This window comes from Trematosphaeria pertusa (assembly GCF_010094035.1).
Source record: "Trematosphaeria pertusa strain CBS 122368 unplaced genomic scaffold BU26scaffold_6, whole genome shotgun sequence".
Classification (NCBI taxonomy): domain Eukaryota; kingdom Fungi; phylum Ascomycota; class Dothideomycetes; order Pleosporales; family Trematosphaeriaceae; genus Trematosphaeria; species Trematosphaeria pertusa.
In genome coordinates this window covers 1,466,878-1,485,635 of record NW_022987217.1, presented here as the reverse complement: position 1 = coordinate 1,485,635, position 18,758 = coordinate 1,466,878, and the positions used below count along the sequence as shown (strand labels likewise).

The window sequence follows — 18,758 nt, the reverse complement described above, 5'->3', positions numbered from 1 at the left end:
TGCGTCGGGTTTTCGGTCTCGCAGATCTCGGGAGTTGGTAGCACAGAAAGCCGCCAATTGCGCAGTCATCTTATCTTTCATTCCCTCAGAGGTGACGAGCTCGTCATTGGCGTGGTTGGGTGGTCGGACTGATCGGGCTTTGTGTCGCGCGAGAAGTACCACGCGAGAAGTACTTGAAGGCCTTCTACTCCACCTCATCGTTCCGTCCGACACTTTCACCCACCGTCCTTCATCGCCCACCAATGGCAGTAATGGCACCGAATTTGAACTCTCCGAGCTCAAATGGCAAATGGGACTACTCGACGCCCGGATCCGGCGGCTATAACATCCCGGACATCATATACAATGTCCGTCGTTATAGTCCTGTCTCTACCATCTTTGCTAACTTTGCTTTCAGGATCCATCATCCAGGAAACTCAGAGTCCTGACCATTGGTGCCGGCTTTTCGGGCATTCTCATGGCATACTAGATCCAAAAGTATTGTCAAAACGTTGAGCATGTCATTTACGAAAAGAACGCGGATATTGGTGGGACATGGTTGGAGAATAGATATCCCAAGTGTGCTCCCTAAATCCGTGGGGTGTGGCTGAACTCACACGGGACAGCTGTGCTTGCGACGTGCCCTCCCACGCGTACACCCTGAACTTCGCTCTGAACCCCGACTGGCCGCGTTACTTCTCATATGCAACCGACATTCACGAGTACCTCGGCAAGGTTTGTGACGTATTCGGGCTTCGCAAATATATGACTTTCAACACCGAGGTTATTCGCGCAGAGTGGCAGGACGATGTTGGAAAGTGGAAAGTCACGCTACAGCACAAGACGTCGTCCGGTGAGACCAAGGAGCTAGAAGAGGAGTGTATATGCTGCTCCATGCCACGGGCGTCTTGAACAGCTTCAAGTGGCCGGATATTCCGGGAATGAATAAGTTCAAAGGCCGGATAGCGCATACGGCGTCCTGGCCGGACGACTATCAGAAAGAGCAATGGAAGAATGACTGCGTCGCTGTCATCGGATCCGGCGCGTCGTCGATCCAGACGGTCCCGGGTATGCAGCCATACGTCAAGCATCTGGACGTTTTTGTCCGCACCGGCGTCTGGTTCGTCTCGATGGCAAATAATGCCGGCCAGAACAAGATTTACACCGAGGAGGAAAAGGCGGCCTTTCCGAACAATCCCAAGAACCTTGTTGCACATGCCAAGGACATGGAGACCCAGGTCAACGGCCTTTGGGGCGTGTTCTACACGGGGAGTGAGAAGCAAAAGGGTGCCCAGGAGATGTTCAAGGCTAGGATGAAGGAGTTTATCAAGGACGAGAGGCTGCTGGAGGGCTTCACGCCCAAGTTTGAAGTTGGTTGTACGCTTTTAATCGCCGCACCTACGTTATAGTCATACTAACACGACCAGGCCGCCGTGTCACTCCAGGAGATCCTTATATGGAAGCTATCCAAAAGGACAATGTCGACGTCCATTTCACTGCAGTGGGAGAAATCACCGAGAACGGCGTCATCGGCCAAGACGGCATCGAGCGACAAGTCGATACGATTGTCTGCGCGACCGGCTTCGACGTGACCTATCGTCCCCGCTTCCCTGTCATCGGCAAGAACGGAGTGGACCTCTCCGATAAGTGGAGAGGGGCGCCGGAAAGTTATCTTGGACTCGCATGCCCCGACATGCCGAACTGGCTCATGTTCATCGGCCCTACATGGTTCGTTGTCTTCCTGCACGTGGCCCATGCTTACTGATAGATCGCCAGGCCGGTGGAGAACGGCTCGGTCGCCGGACCGTTGCTTTCAGTCTCTGAGTATGCAATCCAGATCATAAAGAAGATGCAGCGCGATCATATCAAATCTTGGGTCCCGCGCCAGGATATGACCGATCTGTTCAACGAACATGCACAAGAGTGGATCAAACACACTGTGTGGAAGGACGACTGCAGAGCCTGGTATAGGAACAATGACACCGGTCGCGTGAATGGTAAGTGTAAATGCCCCATCCTCCATCTAAACTTCAGTATCTGACTTGACACGTAGCCATCTGGTGCGGCTCCTCCTTGCAATACTGCCAAGTTATTGAGACACCGCGCTATGAGGACTTACATATCGAGTACATGCACAAGAACCCTTGGGCACATCTGGGCATGGGGTACACGATGGCGGATGTTACGGAGGGTGCGGATGTGAGCCCGTATTTGCAGGTAGAGAATATCGATCCGAAGTGGCTGCAGGCGATTGGATATAAGGGCCCTGTTGAGGAGGTGGAGGAAGTGAGGAATGAGAAGGAGAAGACGGGGACTAGCGGGAGCTCGACAAGGTTGTAGTATGGGTCTAAGGAGAAGGGAACGCTCTCAAGGTCATTTTCCTGAACCTGCAGTCGCGGAGGTCATTGGCTCAGAATGGCAGGATGATACCATGGGTTAGAAAGGGGAAAGTCACACTCTGTCCCTCTATCGGGTATCCCGATTCGGCATTCACGTCAGAGGCCCACCTGGGCACCATCGGGTGATGGATGAGAAAGCGAAGATGCCTCACCGCTCTCATTCTACGTCACCGGCACGCAAATAATCCCCTATCAACAGAGAGAACAGACTCTATCGTGCTTATCCACGCTCATTGTACCTAGGTATTACCTGCATGAGGCGCCGCAGCCCCAGCTTCACTTTCACCCCTATCTTCAATTTTAGCCCGAACGGAGCCCCGCACCGCGCTCGAGCCTTCTCGGACTCTGAAGCCCGGCAGGCTCTCTGTGAAGGCCTTACCTATAAAGCACCCCCTCCCCCTGCCCACTCTAATGGTCTCTTCATTCGACTAGACCTACCCTCGCAATTTCTCCTGGGATCTGATTCAACCCTCAAAGACCCCAAATTCCGGTCCTGTTCGCGATGGAGCTGGTAGCAATCCTGCTCCTCTCCCTTATGGGCTTGGTTGCGTCCTGCCCGCCGCCATTCAACGACTTCAAATACCTCAACACCACGCTACTCGGTGAGCTCCGCGAGCAGTACTTGTATAACAAGACGATCGCCAGGCGCTGGGTTAACGCTGTCACGCACCCGTATACACCCCTCAAGCCGTGGCCAGCCGATGATGACGGGATTACGCGGATCAAGTACTGCTACCGGAGCAAAGAGGAGAAAGAGCATCTAAAGCCATGGTTTGACAAGGGTTGGGAGATCTGGCACAAGAAGATTGGCGACGCAAATGCCGAGAATGGACATTCGCTTGCAACTCCGGTGGAGTACACGAAGGATGGCACTCCGCTGTACTGCAACGAGCCATTGCATACCTGGTACGTAAAGCAGTGGCACAAAGTGCCTATGACCCCCTACTTCAGACATAGCATTGTATCTTTTCATTCTCGGTGCCGAACTTCCTTTTACATTCTTTCTTTACAGAGCCTTTCTGACTGAGGTTTCTTCATCTTTAGGAACCCACAGGTACGAAGAGTCCCTTGCAGAGAGGCTCGCCGGTATTGACACATTATAACAGGTGCCCCACGATGTGCTCGAGGTCCGATGGGACGAAGACAAAGATGGGAATCGCGACACTTCATTGGCTGGAGGTTCGGGTACTATGGGGTATTTTCCCGATAGCTTGTGAGTGTGTGTGCCATCCCGATTCGATACAGCTTTGCTCACGCGTTACCTCGCTTTCTAGTCGGAACAACGCAGGTCGCCACAGCTATCACCTAAACATCAATCCGCCTCTGGATTGGGACCCCACAGTCACGGTGGCCCATGAGTTCGGGCATATATTTGGCCTGGAGCATGAGCATCAGCGAGCAGATCGTGAGCAGTATACACCCTGTCTGTGCTACACATTGCTGACGAACTTCTAGGTGATCACTATGTCCACTTCGAGTGCAAGAACTTGAGAGACTGGGAGTTCTTCAAGAAGAGGATTGAAGACTATCCTGGGTACGGCCCCCCTGAGGATGTGTGTCGAGACTGGCACAAGTCCATGATGTACGGTTGGAGATCGGCCCAGCAATTCTCCACGGACAATGCGTATGACCGGGACGTTGACCCTAGCGGTGAGGACCCCTTTGAGAAGGAGGCATCAACCGAATACGATTACAAGTCCATCATGCACTACCATTCGCGGAGTTTTGCGAAGACAACGGCGGATTTTGAAGAGTTCACACTGTACAAGTGGAAGAATGGCGGCAAGGAATACGAGCCTCCTTCAAAGCCGACAAGGGACAATGCGGAATTTCAAGCGCAAAATGAGGAGCCCAGCGACTTGGATTATGAGGGAATCAAGAAGATGTATCCATGGCGTTCCTAGGCTTTTGACTTTTGGCAGAGCATGCCGCAGTTGGATAGACCAGGCGGTGGGATCTGGTATTGTCGACAGATTCCATGGTTAGATAATCTCGGAGAATATAAGGGCTGATATACACTCCTGTATTTCTTGTACATGATTTATTCTGAGTCAATTCAGGGTCCAGTTCTAGGGCGGCTTGCCATTTTGATTTCAACGTATGCAAGATTTTGGGGTAGTTCTTCACAGAATGCCATCGAAGTGTATACCTGCTCCTCTTGTCCTACACGGTAACATATACTTGCAAGCTCCCCTTCTTTCCGGCCCATGTTGCCCAGTCGACCCGAACCTCAACCCTTTCCACGTAACGGTATCTAAAAAATTCTCGCCGATAAAGATGTCATGGCAATAAGAGGCTCTTCGCCTCAGATGCGCTTATATGAATCGGTTACAATAGGTGCCTCGGATTGTGAAGAGCTCTCCGTGGAAGAACAGTACATGCGCTGAAAGCTTGCATTATTCTCGTGTTCGCGAGGAGCATTTGCAAGATAACTTGGTCGTACGGCATCCCTTCCCGACCTATGAAAAGGCGGACAAAGTTGCTGAGGCCAACCGTCACGCCTTGGCTATATCACGAGCCACCGTGGATGCTCAGATACCGATGCTAATTTCGGGGCACCGAGACTAGATCTTGGTAATGGCAAATTCCTAGTGGATCGCCTCTTCCCGGGTCTAGGATAAGCGAATGGTGATCCTTCTTCGGTATTCCCCAACTAGGAAGGACCCCTGACTGTCAGAATTGGGCTACTCACGCTACTGCACCGCTCCCACTACGCCGGGCTTTGCGGCTAATTGTACAACCCCCAGATCCAAGCAGGGCTTGCGAATCCTGATATTGACGGTGCAGCCACCCACGCAACAGCCTCGTGCTCGAAATGCAATTCCGAGACTCGATGGAGCCTGTGGGGATGGCAATTGGGCGAGAACGGTGCGCGGAGAAGGTAAATAAGGTTGGCTTGTGGGAGGTGTTGGAAAGCTTGGTGGCGCTTGCTGTGCGACTCCCGACGAAATGAGGCTACGGCTTTCGTGCTGGGCTATGATGTCGTTTAGGATTATCGGTATAAAGGCGAGGGAATGAAATGGACTACCGAAACCAGCCCTTGGAAGTTCTCGTCGCTTGATGCTTCACTTCAGGCTTTTCTTCCTATCAGCATGCGCTTCTCGCTAATCTTCGCCCTCGCGGCGCACTCGGCGCTCGCTTTTCCGTGGCTGAGACCGGAGGGAATGGTGGCTCTTTTGAACCATCCCGAGGCGCGGGCAGAGATGGTGCGCCGTCTAGAGGAACATCAAGGAGCTCAGGAAGGTCAGCATGTCCGCCATCAGCTGAACACGGGGCTCTTGAACGGCGTTGTGGCTCTGCTTGACGGCACCTTGAAAGCAGTAGTTGATCCGATCCTAGGCCTCATACCCACCGACGATGCCGTAAAGGGACTGAGAAAGTTCCCTGAGTGTACGCCTCCCACCATCATCCGGATCATTACATACTCATTTACCTGTGGTCAGCAAACTATCCCTTCAAGGCTCCACGTGCGACGGACCAGCGCGGCCCATGCCCCAGTCTGAACACTCTCGCGAACCATGGATGTATGCTATCTCCGCTCCTCCCCAACGAACAAGCTACTAACGACCGTTCAGACATCCCACGAAACGGTATTGCCGCGATCGGCCGGATCGACGCCGGCGCCGCAGCGCTCTTCAACGTGGGTGCCGACCTTTCTTCTCTCCTCGCAGCTGGAGGTGCCATTGATGGCGGCGACATCATCGCCCAAAAGATGAGCATCGGCGGCCCAGACAACCGCGTGGGCGTTCTCAACGGCGCACTGAACTCCATCCTCAGCACGCCCTCCGGCATTGCCGGCCACGGCGAGTTCAACGAGGGCGATGCCTCCGCCACCCGGCTCGACTTCTACCTCGAAGGGGACAACATCTCCTTCGAGCCCGACCTCTTCAAGCAAATGCACCAGCAAGCGCTTGCGAGGGGCAATGGCACATACAGCGTCGAAGCGATCAAGGAGCACTTCAAGAATCGGTATGCGGCGTCTAAAGCAGCGAACAAGCAGTTCTACTTCAACTTGCCATCAGCTGGAGTCGTAATGGCCGCATACTACTTCATCCCCGGATTCTTCTCCAATGGCACAATTGGTGCCGGCGGTGTCGCGAACGGGGCATCCATCACCAGCTTCTACGGAGCAAAACCCACTCGACAGGGCGCTTGGAACGACCCGGAACTCACCTACACACATGTGCCCGAGCGCATCCCAGAGCAAGGCTGGTACCGCCGCGCGACGCCCATGACTGTCGCCGAAGCCATTGGCGGCATCCTCGACGTGTACCTCTACGTGAAGCCTGCCATTGGTGGCGGCGGTGGCGACCACTCATGGGTGGCGGGTCCTCTCGACGTCCCCAATAATCCTCAGTCCTTTGGTTGCTTCCTGTACAACGCCATGTATGCCAACTTCCCGTCCGAGCTCGTCAACACAGTCGTCTTGGTCGAGACGGTGGTAAATTTCCTCAGCAGCACGCTTGCTCCGGGGTACAAGGCGCTCGGGTGCAAGATTAGCTTCCTGGATGTGAGTGGCACCGCAGGTCAAATGTATGATTCATGGGCGAAGAAGTATACTGGGGATGCGAAGTATAATGCTGTTGGAAGCGGATGGTATAAAAAGGCTGGAACTGTTAAAGCATGTTAGAGGCGGATTTGGGGCATATACAGCGTGGCTTACATTTAGTGTGTAAATATTGGATGAATTGCAGAGTATTAAGACATGAGTTAATTGATTGAGAATACGAGGAATATGACTATATATATACATGACCAGGTTACGTAAAGTAGTAACTATATCTAGCAACACACCTCTCTAGCTTAAAGTGTATATAGAAAGCTGTCTAAGAAGGTAAGACTTTTAACTATACCTAAAAAGGTAATTAATAATTATCTTCTATAAATACACCTCTTAGTACTATAGTATTTTATAAGAGCTATCTCTCTTATAAGAGAACTCTATAGAGTTAAAAAGAAGTATAGAAAGTAGAAGAACCGCGTTATTGTCTAGACAGTAGCTTAAACCTAGAAGTAAAAAGTAAAATTATTCTATTTACCTCTAGAGGCTTTGCTAAATAGCTTAAAAGCCTTAATAATATTAGAGAAGGTATATACTATTATACCTTTAGCCTACCTAGCTATAGTAGTAAACGTTAACTTTTAGGTAATAGTAGTTAAGAAAGAAATAATATATATATAAAATTTAAAAACTAGTTTACTTCTATAAAGTATAGAAAACTTAAAATAAGTAAAAAGAGTATATACTTAAGAAAGATAAGAGCTTTATATATAAGGTTAACTCTATTTCTAATTAGAAAGTCTAATATAGAATCTAGAGGTTAGGTTTAGATAGTAGAGTATTTAAGTATTTAAGTAATAGTATAATACCTCTATACTACTATCTCTATAGCTTCTACGTAGGTAAAAAGAGATAGAGTAATATTAAAGGCGTAAATTAAACTTAAGAGTAGAGAGTAAAAAGAAAGAATATCTTATCTAATAGCTTTTAGAGTATTTTTATAGTTACTATAGCTCTCTATAGCTTATAGTAATCTTATAGAGTAGATTATTAAGTAGACGTTAATATATTACTATATATTTTATTAAGACTAGACTTATTATAATAAATATAGCCTATTAATTTTATAGTTAATCTAATAAATTATAATAAATATAGCTAGTTAAGATATAATAGAATTACGTATAAAACTAGTATATATATACGTTAAAATTAATAAAAAATAGTTAAATAAGTATAGTAGACGCTTCTATAGTAGAGCTAGAAGTAAAATAAGAGTAAATAGTTACCTTAAAGATTCTAAAATACTAGTAAATTAGGTATATATTACTTAGGTTAGGTTTACTATCTAATCTAGTACTAGCGTAAGAGATTCTTAGATAGCTTCTACTACTCTACTAAGAATAGTAGAAGCTTTAACTTACTAGAAATATTCTTAAGCTCTAACTATTAAATAAAGTAGGCGTGTTTCTAAGGTAATAGAATCTTTATAAGTCTATTAGCTAGTATTTAACTTATAGAAATCTATTTAACGTTAATTCTTTAGTTCTTAACTTTCTAGTAGAGCTATATTTAGTATACGTTAACGTGTTTAAGCTTTATCTAAAGCTTCTCTATAGCCTTAGTTACTATATCTATAGTCTACTAATTATTATACTAAAGCTTTAGTTTAATATTAAGGTTTAGCTTTAGGTAGTAGAAAAGTAGATTCTACTACTCTATTTCTAAAGCTATCTTTAAAAGCGCTAGAAGCTCTACCTTAATTATTAATTTAGTTACTATTTATATTTTATAGCTTCTAATCTATAGATAATCTATATAGCTTAAAGATATAGTCTTTAGAGCTTACTCTAGTATCTAGGTTATTACTAAATAAAGTATCTAAGGCTCTATAGAAGATAGACTCTTTAAAATTAACTTTCTAGAAGTATTTCTTCTCTATAGCGTATTATAATACTTTAAGTATAAGAGTTTTTAACTCTATAAGGTATTACTATACGTGTATAGTAGCGTAGAGATATTATTAACCTAAGTTAATTAAGTATTAAGCTAATACTAAGTAAGCTCTTAATATATCTAGACGTATAAAGTAGAAAATATATACTAGTAAGCTAACTAGCTACTAGAAAAGCTTTATTTACTCTCTATTAGGTACCTCTATAGATTTCGTAAGGTTATTCTCTCTTATAGAGAATTATAGATACTTAGTATCTAGTTTTAAAAGTAGGTTAAACTTATTAGTAATCTTATTAATAAAGAAATTCTAGATTAGCTAGGTTAACGCTACTTTTATATCTCTTATAACTTATATATCTAGAAACTAATTAAGTTAACCTATCTTTCTAATCTTATACTTTTTAAGTAGGTAGTATTTAAACTCTATGTAAACGTCTATATTATCTAGGTAGATAAGTATAATAATATTATTAATAAAGAAGAAAACTATAAGCTTATTACTAGCCTATAGGTATAGTATAATACTTATTTTAATAAGTTCTAACTTCTTAAGAGTCTCTATAAGATTCTTATACTATAGTAAAGGTACTTTCTTTAGTCTATATAGAGCTTAATATAACTCTAAGAGCTTACTAAACTAACTAGTAAAACCTTCTAGAGTATAGTAGTAGAGCTTTTATAAAAGCTTTACGTTTAGAAAGGTATTTATAGTATTATACTAATATATTAGTAATTTAAAGATAGTTACTATAGCTACTAACGTACTTTATTATCGAATCTCCTATATTATCGAATCCCTCACGATTTCTTGGCAACGAAAATTAACGAAAACCAACTCGTTTTTCTTAAATAACTAAGGGAAACCTTAAGATTTTTCTATAAAAATTTATATATATATTCTTTATAGTATATTACACCTTATAGTAAAGTTATACTAAGATATATTACGTAATTAAAAAGCTATACGTATTTAACTAACTTTTAGAAAAAATCTAGTTTTCTTCTAGTTAGTACTATTATATCTCTATAATAATCTATAAAACTTATAGTATATAGTATTTATAACCTAATAAAGGTTTCTAGAAAACTTCTATAGCGCTAGCTCTTCTAAGTATAGCGTAATAAGAGGTAGAAGTTAGAAAAATATCTTCTTTAGAGTTTTCTCTTCTAACTATATATATATATAGTTAATCTAGCTATATAAACTTATTATTATATAAATTATAGTAGACTTTAACTATATAGAGCCTATTACCTAATAATATAGTAGCTTTATATAGTTATTTAAAAGTAAAGTGTTTTTAGTACTATAGTATAGAAAGATAGAAAGTGTTACAAGCTATTCTCTTAACTAAGATTAATGCTTACTTTTGTAAGAGAAGGTAAGGGGTATACGTTAGGCTATAGATCTTTAGTAATAAAGAAGTAGAGGTAATAATACTATAAATCGCAAGTCTCTATAGTAATTTAATAAATAAAGTAATAACTATAAGAAGCTATAAGAAGCAAGCTCCTTCTAGTTATATATATATGCTGTCTTAGCTAGATTAGGTGCTAAGACTCTAGCTTCTATAGATTGCCTAGATTAGAGTCTACTTCTCTAGATTAGGTTCTAATCTATCTAATCTATCTAATCTACGTTATGTAACTCTAATTATTCCTATAACTCTACACGTAATTCCTTATCTCGTAACCTTAGGCTTAGCTTGCTAGTTTCTTTAACCTAGCTAGCCTACCTTGTTACTAATTCTATAATTATAACACCTACCTCTCCTTCTAAAGCGTTATTCTAAAGCTCTATTCTATTTCTAGGTATAGTATTTTATTATTCTATACTATTTCTATATAAGAGTAGTACTACCTATAGTTCTATAGTATTATACTCTCTCTTTTCTTTCTTTCTCTACTATGCCGCCTGCTTATACTAAGTCTTTAACAGTTTATTACTACTATTATGCTAACCTTATTCTACGCACTAGCGCTAATATATCTAACAACCTCTATAGTACTTACTATTTCTATAACCTGCGTTGCGTTATAGAGGTGTCTTCTAGTTATTACTCTAAGTATATTATAAAGAGTTGCTCTTACAACAAGGTATTAAATTAGAAAGAGATAGAGAAGCTAGATTAGCTAGCTACTAATTTACGTTCTTAGTAGTCTAAGGCTAGTCTTAAGGCAGAGCGTCTTGCTAAGACTTAGCGGGTAGAGTTAGCGCGTATAGAGGCTCGCCTTTATACAAAGATAGATTATTCTTATATTAAGCTAGGTTGCTAGAAGGCGTTCTTACGCAAGTCTTAGCGGTTCGCGGATACGCGTAGCGAGCGCTTATAAAAGTAGCTAGAGCTAGTATAGCGTTATTGTAATACGTTGCTTTTAAAAGATCTAGCTAATATTAAGAAGTTAGAGTAGTTAGAGCGTAAGGTATAGCAACTCTTACAGCTATAACCTTTTATCTCTTTAGTTAATTCTCTTTAGTTGTTTAACTAGAGTTGTTTAGAGGATCTAGGCTTCTAGTCTTCTAGTCTTAGGGTTAGTGCTGCTAACAAAATTTCTTAAGTTTCTTAGAGTAGTTCTTAAGGTTTTCTAGTAGTTTCTAGGTGTCTTTCTCTAGTAGATATTCTTTCTATCTAACCTAGTACTTCTACTAACCTTATATGCGCTTTCTATCTAGTATCTTTTTAACCTTAAAGTCTTAGTCTAGTTCTACCTCTATTTATTTATTAAGTAGTACGTTATTAGGCGCTAGCTTAAGTTTAGATTTATAAAATATAGGGTGTATTTATATTATTAGTAGTAGTTTTAACCTATAGTTAATAGGTCTAAGTTACCTATTAATCTTAAATAGTCTAATTCTTAGGTAGTTAAGTTTTTTACTAGGTTGTTTAGTACGTAGGTTTTTTTGTAGAATAAAAACTTTACCTCTCTTCTTAAAGGTTAGTCTCTTAATTCTTTTCTTATTTACTTGTTAAGTTATTCTTTCTACTATTTTCTATAGTCTATTATAGATTATTCTTATTTAGTATTCTTTTTCTTCTACCTTTAGAGAGATTATAGCTATATGTATTAAGAATCTATATATTCTAGCTTTATAGCTATAACATGCCTAATAGAGAGTTATCTCTATTATCTCTTATTTTACTATATTATAAGCTAGTTGTACTGTAGGTAAGAGTTTAATCTAGTTATTCTATTCTTAGTTAACGTAGTTTCTTAGGTATTCTTCTAGAGTCTAGTTTGTTCGCTTTATCTAGCTATTAGTTTATAGGTAGAAGCTAGTTAACATTTAATTACTTATTTCTATTTAGCTAAGTAGTGCGTTCTAGAACTTAGAGATAAATAGCTTGTCTCTATTTATAGTAACTTATTCTAGTATTCTATATTAGCTAAATAGCTATTAACTTACCTTATAAGCTAGTTCTTTAGCTTTAAGAGTTTTGCTAGTTAGGTAGAAGTATACATATTTAGTAAATTAGTTTATAATTACTAAGATAGTATCGCACTTTCTTTATAACGCGGGTTTAATTAACCTAGGTAGTTTTATAATAAAGTTTATAGTAACATGTTACTATAGTACTATAGGTGTTTCTAGAGGTTATAGTAATCTATAGAGTTAGTACCTAGTTATCTTATTTTATTAGTATTCTATGTATTCTTATATTATGTTTGTAACTTTTTTCTTTATCGCGAGTAGCCTATATTCTTATTATATTCTTTTAAGAGTACGTTTAATTTCTTAGTGTCTATGCGTTATTATACTGTAGAATTTCTAGATAAATTCTACTTATAGTACTTCTAGTACCTTCTATTTTTCTTATTTATTAGGTAGCTCTAGCCTATTATTCTATTTGTAATAGTCTAGTTTAGGATTTACCTTAGGTTACATAACCTTAGGTTACGTAATTCTGTTACGTAACCTAGCCTAGCGCCTTAGCGCTCGGCACCTCTATATATAGAGAGCTCTTAGAGCATCCTTCTACTTCTTACCTTTAGATAGCTAAATTTAACCTAACCTACCCTGCTAGCACCCTATTCTTACAGCTCGTAGAGACAGTGCTACCTATAGCTAACTTACCTAGCTAGGTGTTCTAGGACGCTTATAGTAGTAGAGACCGCGGACCTAGCCCTTACATTATCTAAAGGTTAATACCCCTTTAGCTAGAGACGGCGGTATAATATTAGGCTAAACTAAGTAGCCTTATAAGAAGCGTTTACTAACAGCTATACTAAGAATTAGAGCTACGAGAGCTCTAGTCGCTTACCCTAAGAATCTATTAACGTTACTAATTAATCGCTTACCCCTAGCGCTGTATAAGACTACTAGCAGATCTAGTTAGCGGTAGAAAGATACTAGCACCGAGCCAAAGAGAGCTATCGAGAGCTCTGTATACGGGAGGACTTCTACAGAACTCCTACGTGCGGAAACCTCTCCCCCCCTTTACAAAATTACGAAAAATTAACAATTCTCTGCTCTGCTAGCAGAGCTAACAATCTAGCTACTCTGCTAGTAGCTAAATACCTACCCCCTCCGCTTCTTTCTTAATTAAAAAGCTAAATAAATCTAAACACTATAGGAGAACCCTCGCGAAGCTAATCTAGAGGTAGGACCTTAGCCCTATAATACCCCTTTACTCTAACAGTTCTTAAATCTAGGGTAGCAAACCTGCCTATAGAATATACTAATTAATATTTCTATTACGAAAACCCCGTTTAGTAATACAACGCGATAACTAACGAGAATTAGGATAACGACTTTAACTAGAAGCTTGCAAGGCTCTACTAGAGCTTAGTAATACTAGAGTTATTGTCGGCCTTAAGTTTGTTTATACTCTCTACCTCTACTAAAGAGCTTTAAGAGCTCTTTCTAGAAACACTAGCTAAAATTATTAACGAAATAGTTAGCTAATTATATATACGACAGGTACATAAATAACAAATTTACATGTATTACTAGATCGCCGCTAACACTCTCGCTAAGGGAGATAATATATACGCAAGAAATTAGATATAGGCTACTACTCTAGCTAAAAAAGACGCTAAAATCTAGCAACTGCAAGCGCGATTAACTTGCTCTAGAGACTAGCCTACCGCGCTAGTTTAGCGCGCAATAGTTTAACGCGTAACGTGTTTCCTTATAATACTAATTATACGCGATTTAAGCGCGTTGCCGCTAGAGAATTTAATTCTAGGTCTTCGCCTCTCTGTATACTAGCTAGCTACACCTCTAGCGTCGTAAGCGCAGGAGAGCTAATTAACGCGCTCTGCTAAGTTTCTAGATCTACTCTTGTTATTAGATAGTAAGAGTATTACCTTTAAGTAGTAAAGAGACAGCTTACAGAACAAACTTTAAGTAAACTAGAATTAGTATACTAGAGATACGCTAGAGGATACTAAGGAAACTGTTGTTACCTATATCCGCACGCGAACTAAAGAAGACGCGTACTAGACTCTATTAGTAATACTACAAATAATTAAGAATAGCAGCGTAGTAGTTTCCTGTAATTACATCCTTAATTAGCTAAAGAGAAGCTATAGAGACCTACATAAGAGGCTAAACGCTCGCTATAATTTCTAAAAGCTTTATTACTAAAGCGCTACTAACTTTACCTACTTTTAGAACGATTTCTTTCGCCTTGTACAGGAGCGCTAGCTTCTAGTAGACTAATAGGTAGAGAAATTTTATAAGAAGCTGCTAGAGACTATGCGCACGCAGTTAGGTATATACTAACGTTAATACGTTAATAACTATAACTACTATATAGACCTTACTTAAGACCTTGCTTAAGAGCTTGCCTCTAGAGAAGTACGCGTTACTGCTAGAAAGGCTAAAAAGCGTAACGTAATTGCGTTAATGCTACAACGCGCGCCCCTAGCTCTTTTAGGTTTTTTAGCACCTAACAAAGCCTTAGCAATCTAGAAGCTAGTTACCTGTTTTTAATGCTACTAACCTAGCTACCTAAGCCGCGATTACTCTAGAGCTTCTGCCGCGCAGAAAGCTATTAAGGACGTTAATTTAGAGAAGGAGCCTATAGAGCCCGCAGAGCTACAAGCACCTAAGAATAACACGTTAGAATGTAAATCTAACGATTTAGAAAAAGCCTAGCTCTAGAAGAAGTCTCCTCTCTAGAGCTACCTACTAGAGCAATAAACCTACGCGAAAAGCTGTTTAGTAGTCCTACGTTTACTCTACCTTACTAAATATCCGTAAACAGTCTTGCAATTAAGCTTAGAGGCTTAATTAATATAGAAGCGAGTAGCTACGTCTTAGTACACCTAAAGCACCTTTAAACTCTTAGAAAAAACCTCTACGTTAAGCTATCGCGCATAGAACTAATCTCTCTTACTAGGTACAATAGGCGACCTAATAGCTAAGTAGATAAGTATTTTAAAGCTAATCTAGTACTAAAAAGCTACTAAATTCGTACTTACTTTGTATGTTGTAATACTAGCCGCTATAATACAATAATTAGTTATAAGTTGCTTAAAGAAGTTAACGTTTAGGTTAACTATAAGTAACGCGCACTAATATAGCTAGACACTAATTATTTAATTAATTGTAAACGCGACGCGTTCGTCCTTACACAATCCCCTTAATCTACTACTAAAGCTTAAGCAGCTTACTAAGCTAATACTAATCGCCGCGACGCCTTAATATTAGTAGTAGAAAAGCTAAGAGTAATATAACGAGAGAAGGGAGAATCGCAACGCTAGAAGCTTTAAGAAAACCTACGTAAAATAGATAGGTAGCTTAAGAATCTTAACCTGCCTGCTAGGTTGCCCTGTAAGCTAAAAAAGCTACCTGTTTTACAAGAAACATGCTTAAAGGCAGGGCTTAACGTTAATATAATTAGCGTAGCTACCTTTATAATTAACGCGCGTTAAAAAGACACTATAATTAGGCACCTTAGTGTCTACAAGGTTAATTAGCTTATTGCTAATAGGAAGAAAACCCCTACTGCTAATCTAGAGGAGGAACTCCGCTAACTAGTTACCTAAAAGCTCCTATCTCTAGAATATGCTAGCGCAACTATAGCCTATTTCTTAAAAAAGAATTCTAATACCCTACCGCTATATAGAGAAGGCGTAAATTACGATATTAAGCTTACAGTAGAAAATACCTTAACGAATAGTCCTCTTTATAGCATGTTACTAGAGCACCTATAGTTAGTGCAGAATTATCTAGAGAACTACCTTTATTATAGCTTTATTATTTATAGCAATGCGTTGTACGTATTACTAGTTCTATTTACTAAAAAGCTAGGTAGAGAATAGAGGTTCTACGTTAACTATTAAAAGCTTAACGCTATTACAAAAAAAGACGTCTATTCTATCCCCCTTATCTAGAAAACGCTTATACGCCTGTTGCGCGCTAAGGTCTTTACTAAGTTAGACGTAAGGTAAGCTTTCTACTAAATCTAGCTAAATAAGTTAGTAGAGGACCTAATGTCTTTCCGCACGCAGTATAGTAACTATAAGTATTAAGTTCTACTCTTTAGCCTCTATAACAGCTCTACTACCTTTTAGCAATATATTAATAAGGTGTTGTATAGCTTACTAGACGATTTCTGTATAGTATATATTAATAATATTCTTATTTACTTAGAGAATCCGCTTAAGCACGAAGCCTATGTTACCTAGGTGCTTAATTAATTGCATAAAGCTAGGTTGTAAGTAGATATTAAGAAATCCAAATTTACTATTAAAAGCACTAAGTTTCTAGAATTAATTGTAAGCACTAATAGAATCTAGAAGAACTCTAAGAAGGTTACTACTATCTAGAATTAGCCTATACCTACGACTCTTAAAAGCCTTTAATTGTTCCTAGGTTTCTACAATTTCTACTAAGCCTTCTTAAAGAATTACAGCTAGATCGTCCGCCCTCTTACTAAGCTACTAAAACAGGAAGCATAGTATACCTTTAGAGAAATTAAGCTTGCGGCATTTTAGTAAGTTAAGAATCTTATGCTATCTAATACTATACTAGCTTATTACTCCCTCTATTACTACACGAGGGTAGAAACGAACGTATTAGATAGCGTAGTTGCTAGAGTCCTTTTATAGCTTTAAGAAGACGGTATCTAGAGACTAGTAGCTTTCTTTAGTAAGATAATAAATACTACCTAGATAAACTACAGTATTTACAACAAAGAAATACTAGCGGTTATTCTTAGCGTACAGGAGTAGAGAAGCTAGCTAATTAGCTTGCAAGATCTAGAACCTTTTACGGTATTAACTAACTACTAAGCCTTAGAGTATTTTACTACTAAGCGGGAACTTACTACTAGGTAGGTCTACTAGGCGAACGATATTACTAACTATAACCTTAAGCTTACCTATTAACTAGGTTTAGCTAATATAGTAGCGAACGCGTTATTACAAAAGTAAGAAGAGCTTAAGACCTAAAAGAAGAAGGATCGCGCTGCCTATACAAGGGCTTTTCTAAGTAAGAAGCAAATTAGCCTCTTAGCTATTAAGCGATTATTAGATAAGTTATTAGTTCTAGCTGCCTAGGGATTAGCTAGCAGTGCTGCGGAAATCGCTACTACTAATACGTTTATAGAGGCACTCTCTACTAAGAATCTATATACTATAATTAATTAGGTTATTATAGCTAACTAATTAGACAACTCTCTATAGCTAGCTTAAGAAAAAGCTACTATGTTAGGCTCTGCCTAGAAAATAGAAGACGGCTTGTTAACTTATTAGAATTAATTAATAGTCTCTACTATTAACTACCTACAAATATATCTAATTCGCGCTGTGTATACTACTTAGGTAACTACCTACCTAGAATAAAGAAAAACTACCTAGTTACTACAAGATTAATATTACTAGCTAGGCATGCAAGAAGACGTTAATACGTACGTAGCAGTATGCAAGGCTTACTACTAGAGCTATGCTCCGCGGGATAAGACGCTAGGTCTTCTAAAGCCTCTGCCTATCTCTAAGAGAGTATAGTAGAACGTCTCTATAAATTTTAAGAGCTTTCTCTCTAATAAGAAAGAATTTAACTACGTATATGTTGTTGTAGATTAGCTAAGTAAGCGAAGCTTCTCTTTACTCTACTATAAGGAAATTATAGCTTAACGCATAGCAGAGCTATATTACTAATATATCTAGCGTATATATAGTTCTTCTAGGTCTATTATGTTAGATTGCGGCCTATAGTTTACCTCTGCCTTTATAGATAAGCTCTGTTAGCTTACAGGAATTAAGTAGAAGCTCTCTACTGCGTACTACCTACAAACTAATAGAAATATAGAGATTGTTAATTAATATCTTAATTAGCGTCTACGTCTATTCGTTAACTACTACTAGAATAATTAGTTAGACCTTCTACCCTATATAGATTAGGTATAAGCTACGTTGCTATATAAAACTATAGAACTAATAGCGTATAAAATTAAGTTTAGACACAAGCTAATATACTACTAGGATTAGAAGAAGTATACAATAAAAGCCTCTACTCTATATAAGCGTTTATCGCGCTAGAAAGCTTAGAATTTCGCTAAGAAGCGATACGACGCCGTGGAAAAAGCTACTAAAATTACACGAAGCAATATCGCGAAAGCGCAAGCTAGGTAGGTGCTCTAAGCAAACAAAAAGCGCTAAGAACCTAATTTCGCGGTAGGCGACCTCGTCTATGTTAAACCTCGTGGCTTTTTAACAAATTAACCTAGTGTAAAGCTTAATTAACAGATGTATAGCTCTTACCTAATTATTACTATAAAGAGTTACTTCTTCTAGCTCTAGCTACCTGCGTATATGCGTATACACAACGTCTTTTATACTAATTAGCTAAGAAAAGCCTTAGAGCTATTGCTAGAGCAGGTAGAGCCTAAGCAGCTACCTATTAAAGTTAATAGCAATCTAGAATAGCCTGTACATAAAATTCTAGATAGCTGTCTTTATTAAAATCGTCT

The 18,758-nt window shown here is 39.9% G+C and overlaps 3 protein-coding genes across 3 annotated transcripts; all 3 read left to right on the top strand.

The window, feature by feature from the left end:
• Positions 1-251: 251 nt before the first annotated feature.
• Positions 252-2,319, top strand: BU26DRAFT_540020 (FAD/NAD(P)-binding domain-containing protein; the record flags this gene model as incomplete). Its single annotated transcript, XM_033831531.1, has 7 exons — positions 252-365; positions 470-558; positions 606-857; positions 896-1,356; positions 1,407-1,707; positions 1,756-1,976; positions 2,033-2,319. The coding sequence occupies 7 exons, from the start codon at positions 252-254 to the stop codon at positions 2,317-2,319; spliced, it is 1,725 nt and encodes a 574-aa protein (XP_033685106.1).
• Positions 2,320-2,880: 561 nt separating this feature from the next.
• BU26DRAFT_593807 (uncharacterized protein) lies at positions 2,881-4,282 on the top strand (the record flags this gene model as incomplete). The annotated part of the gene is made up of 5 exons (XM_033834889.1): positions 2,881-3,284; positions 3,423-3,432; positions 3,485-3,591; positions 3,653-3,783; positions 3,834-4,282. 5 exons carry the CDS (start codon positions 2,881-2,883, stop codon positions 4,280-4,282), a joined length of 1,101 nt encoding a protein of 366 aa, XP_033685105.1.
• Positions 4,283-5,470: 1,188 nt separating this feature from the next.
• BU26DRAFT_593804 (uncharacterized protein) lies at positions 5,471-7,008 on the top strand (the record flags this gene model as incomplete). Its single annotated transcript, XM_033834888.1, has 3 exons — positions 5,471-5,768; positions 5,822-5,902; positions 5,954-7,008. 3 exons carry the CDS (start codon positions 5,471-5,473, stop codon positions 7,006-7,008), a joined length of 1,434 nt encoding a protein of 477 aa, XP_033685104.1.
• Positions 7,009-18,758: the final 11,750 nt, after the last annotated feature.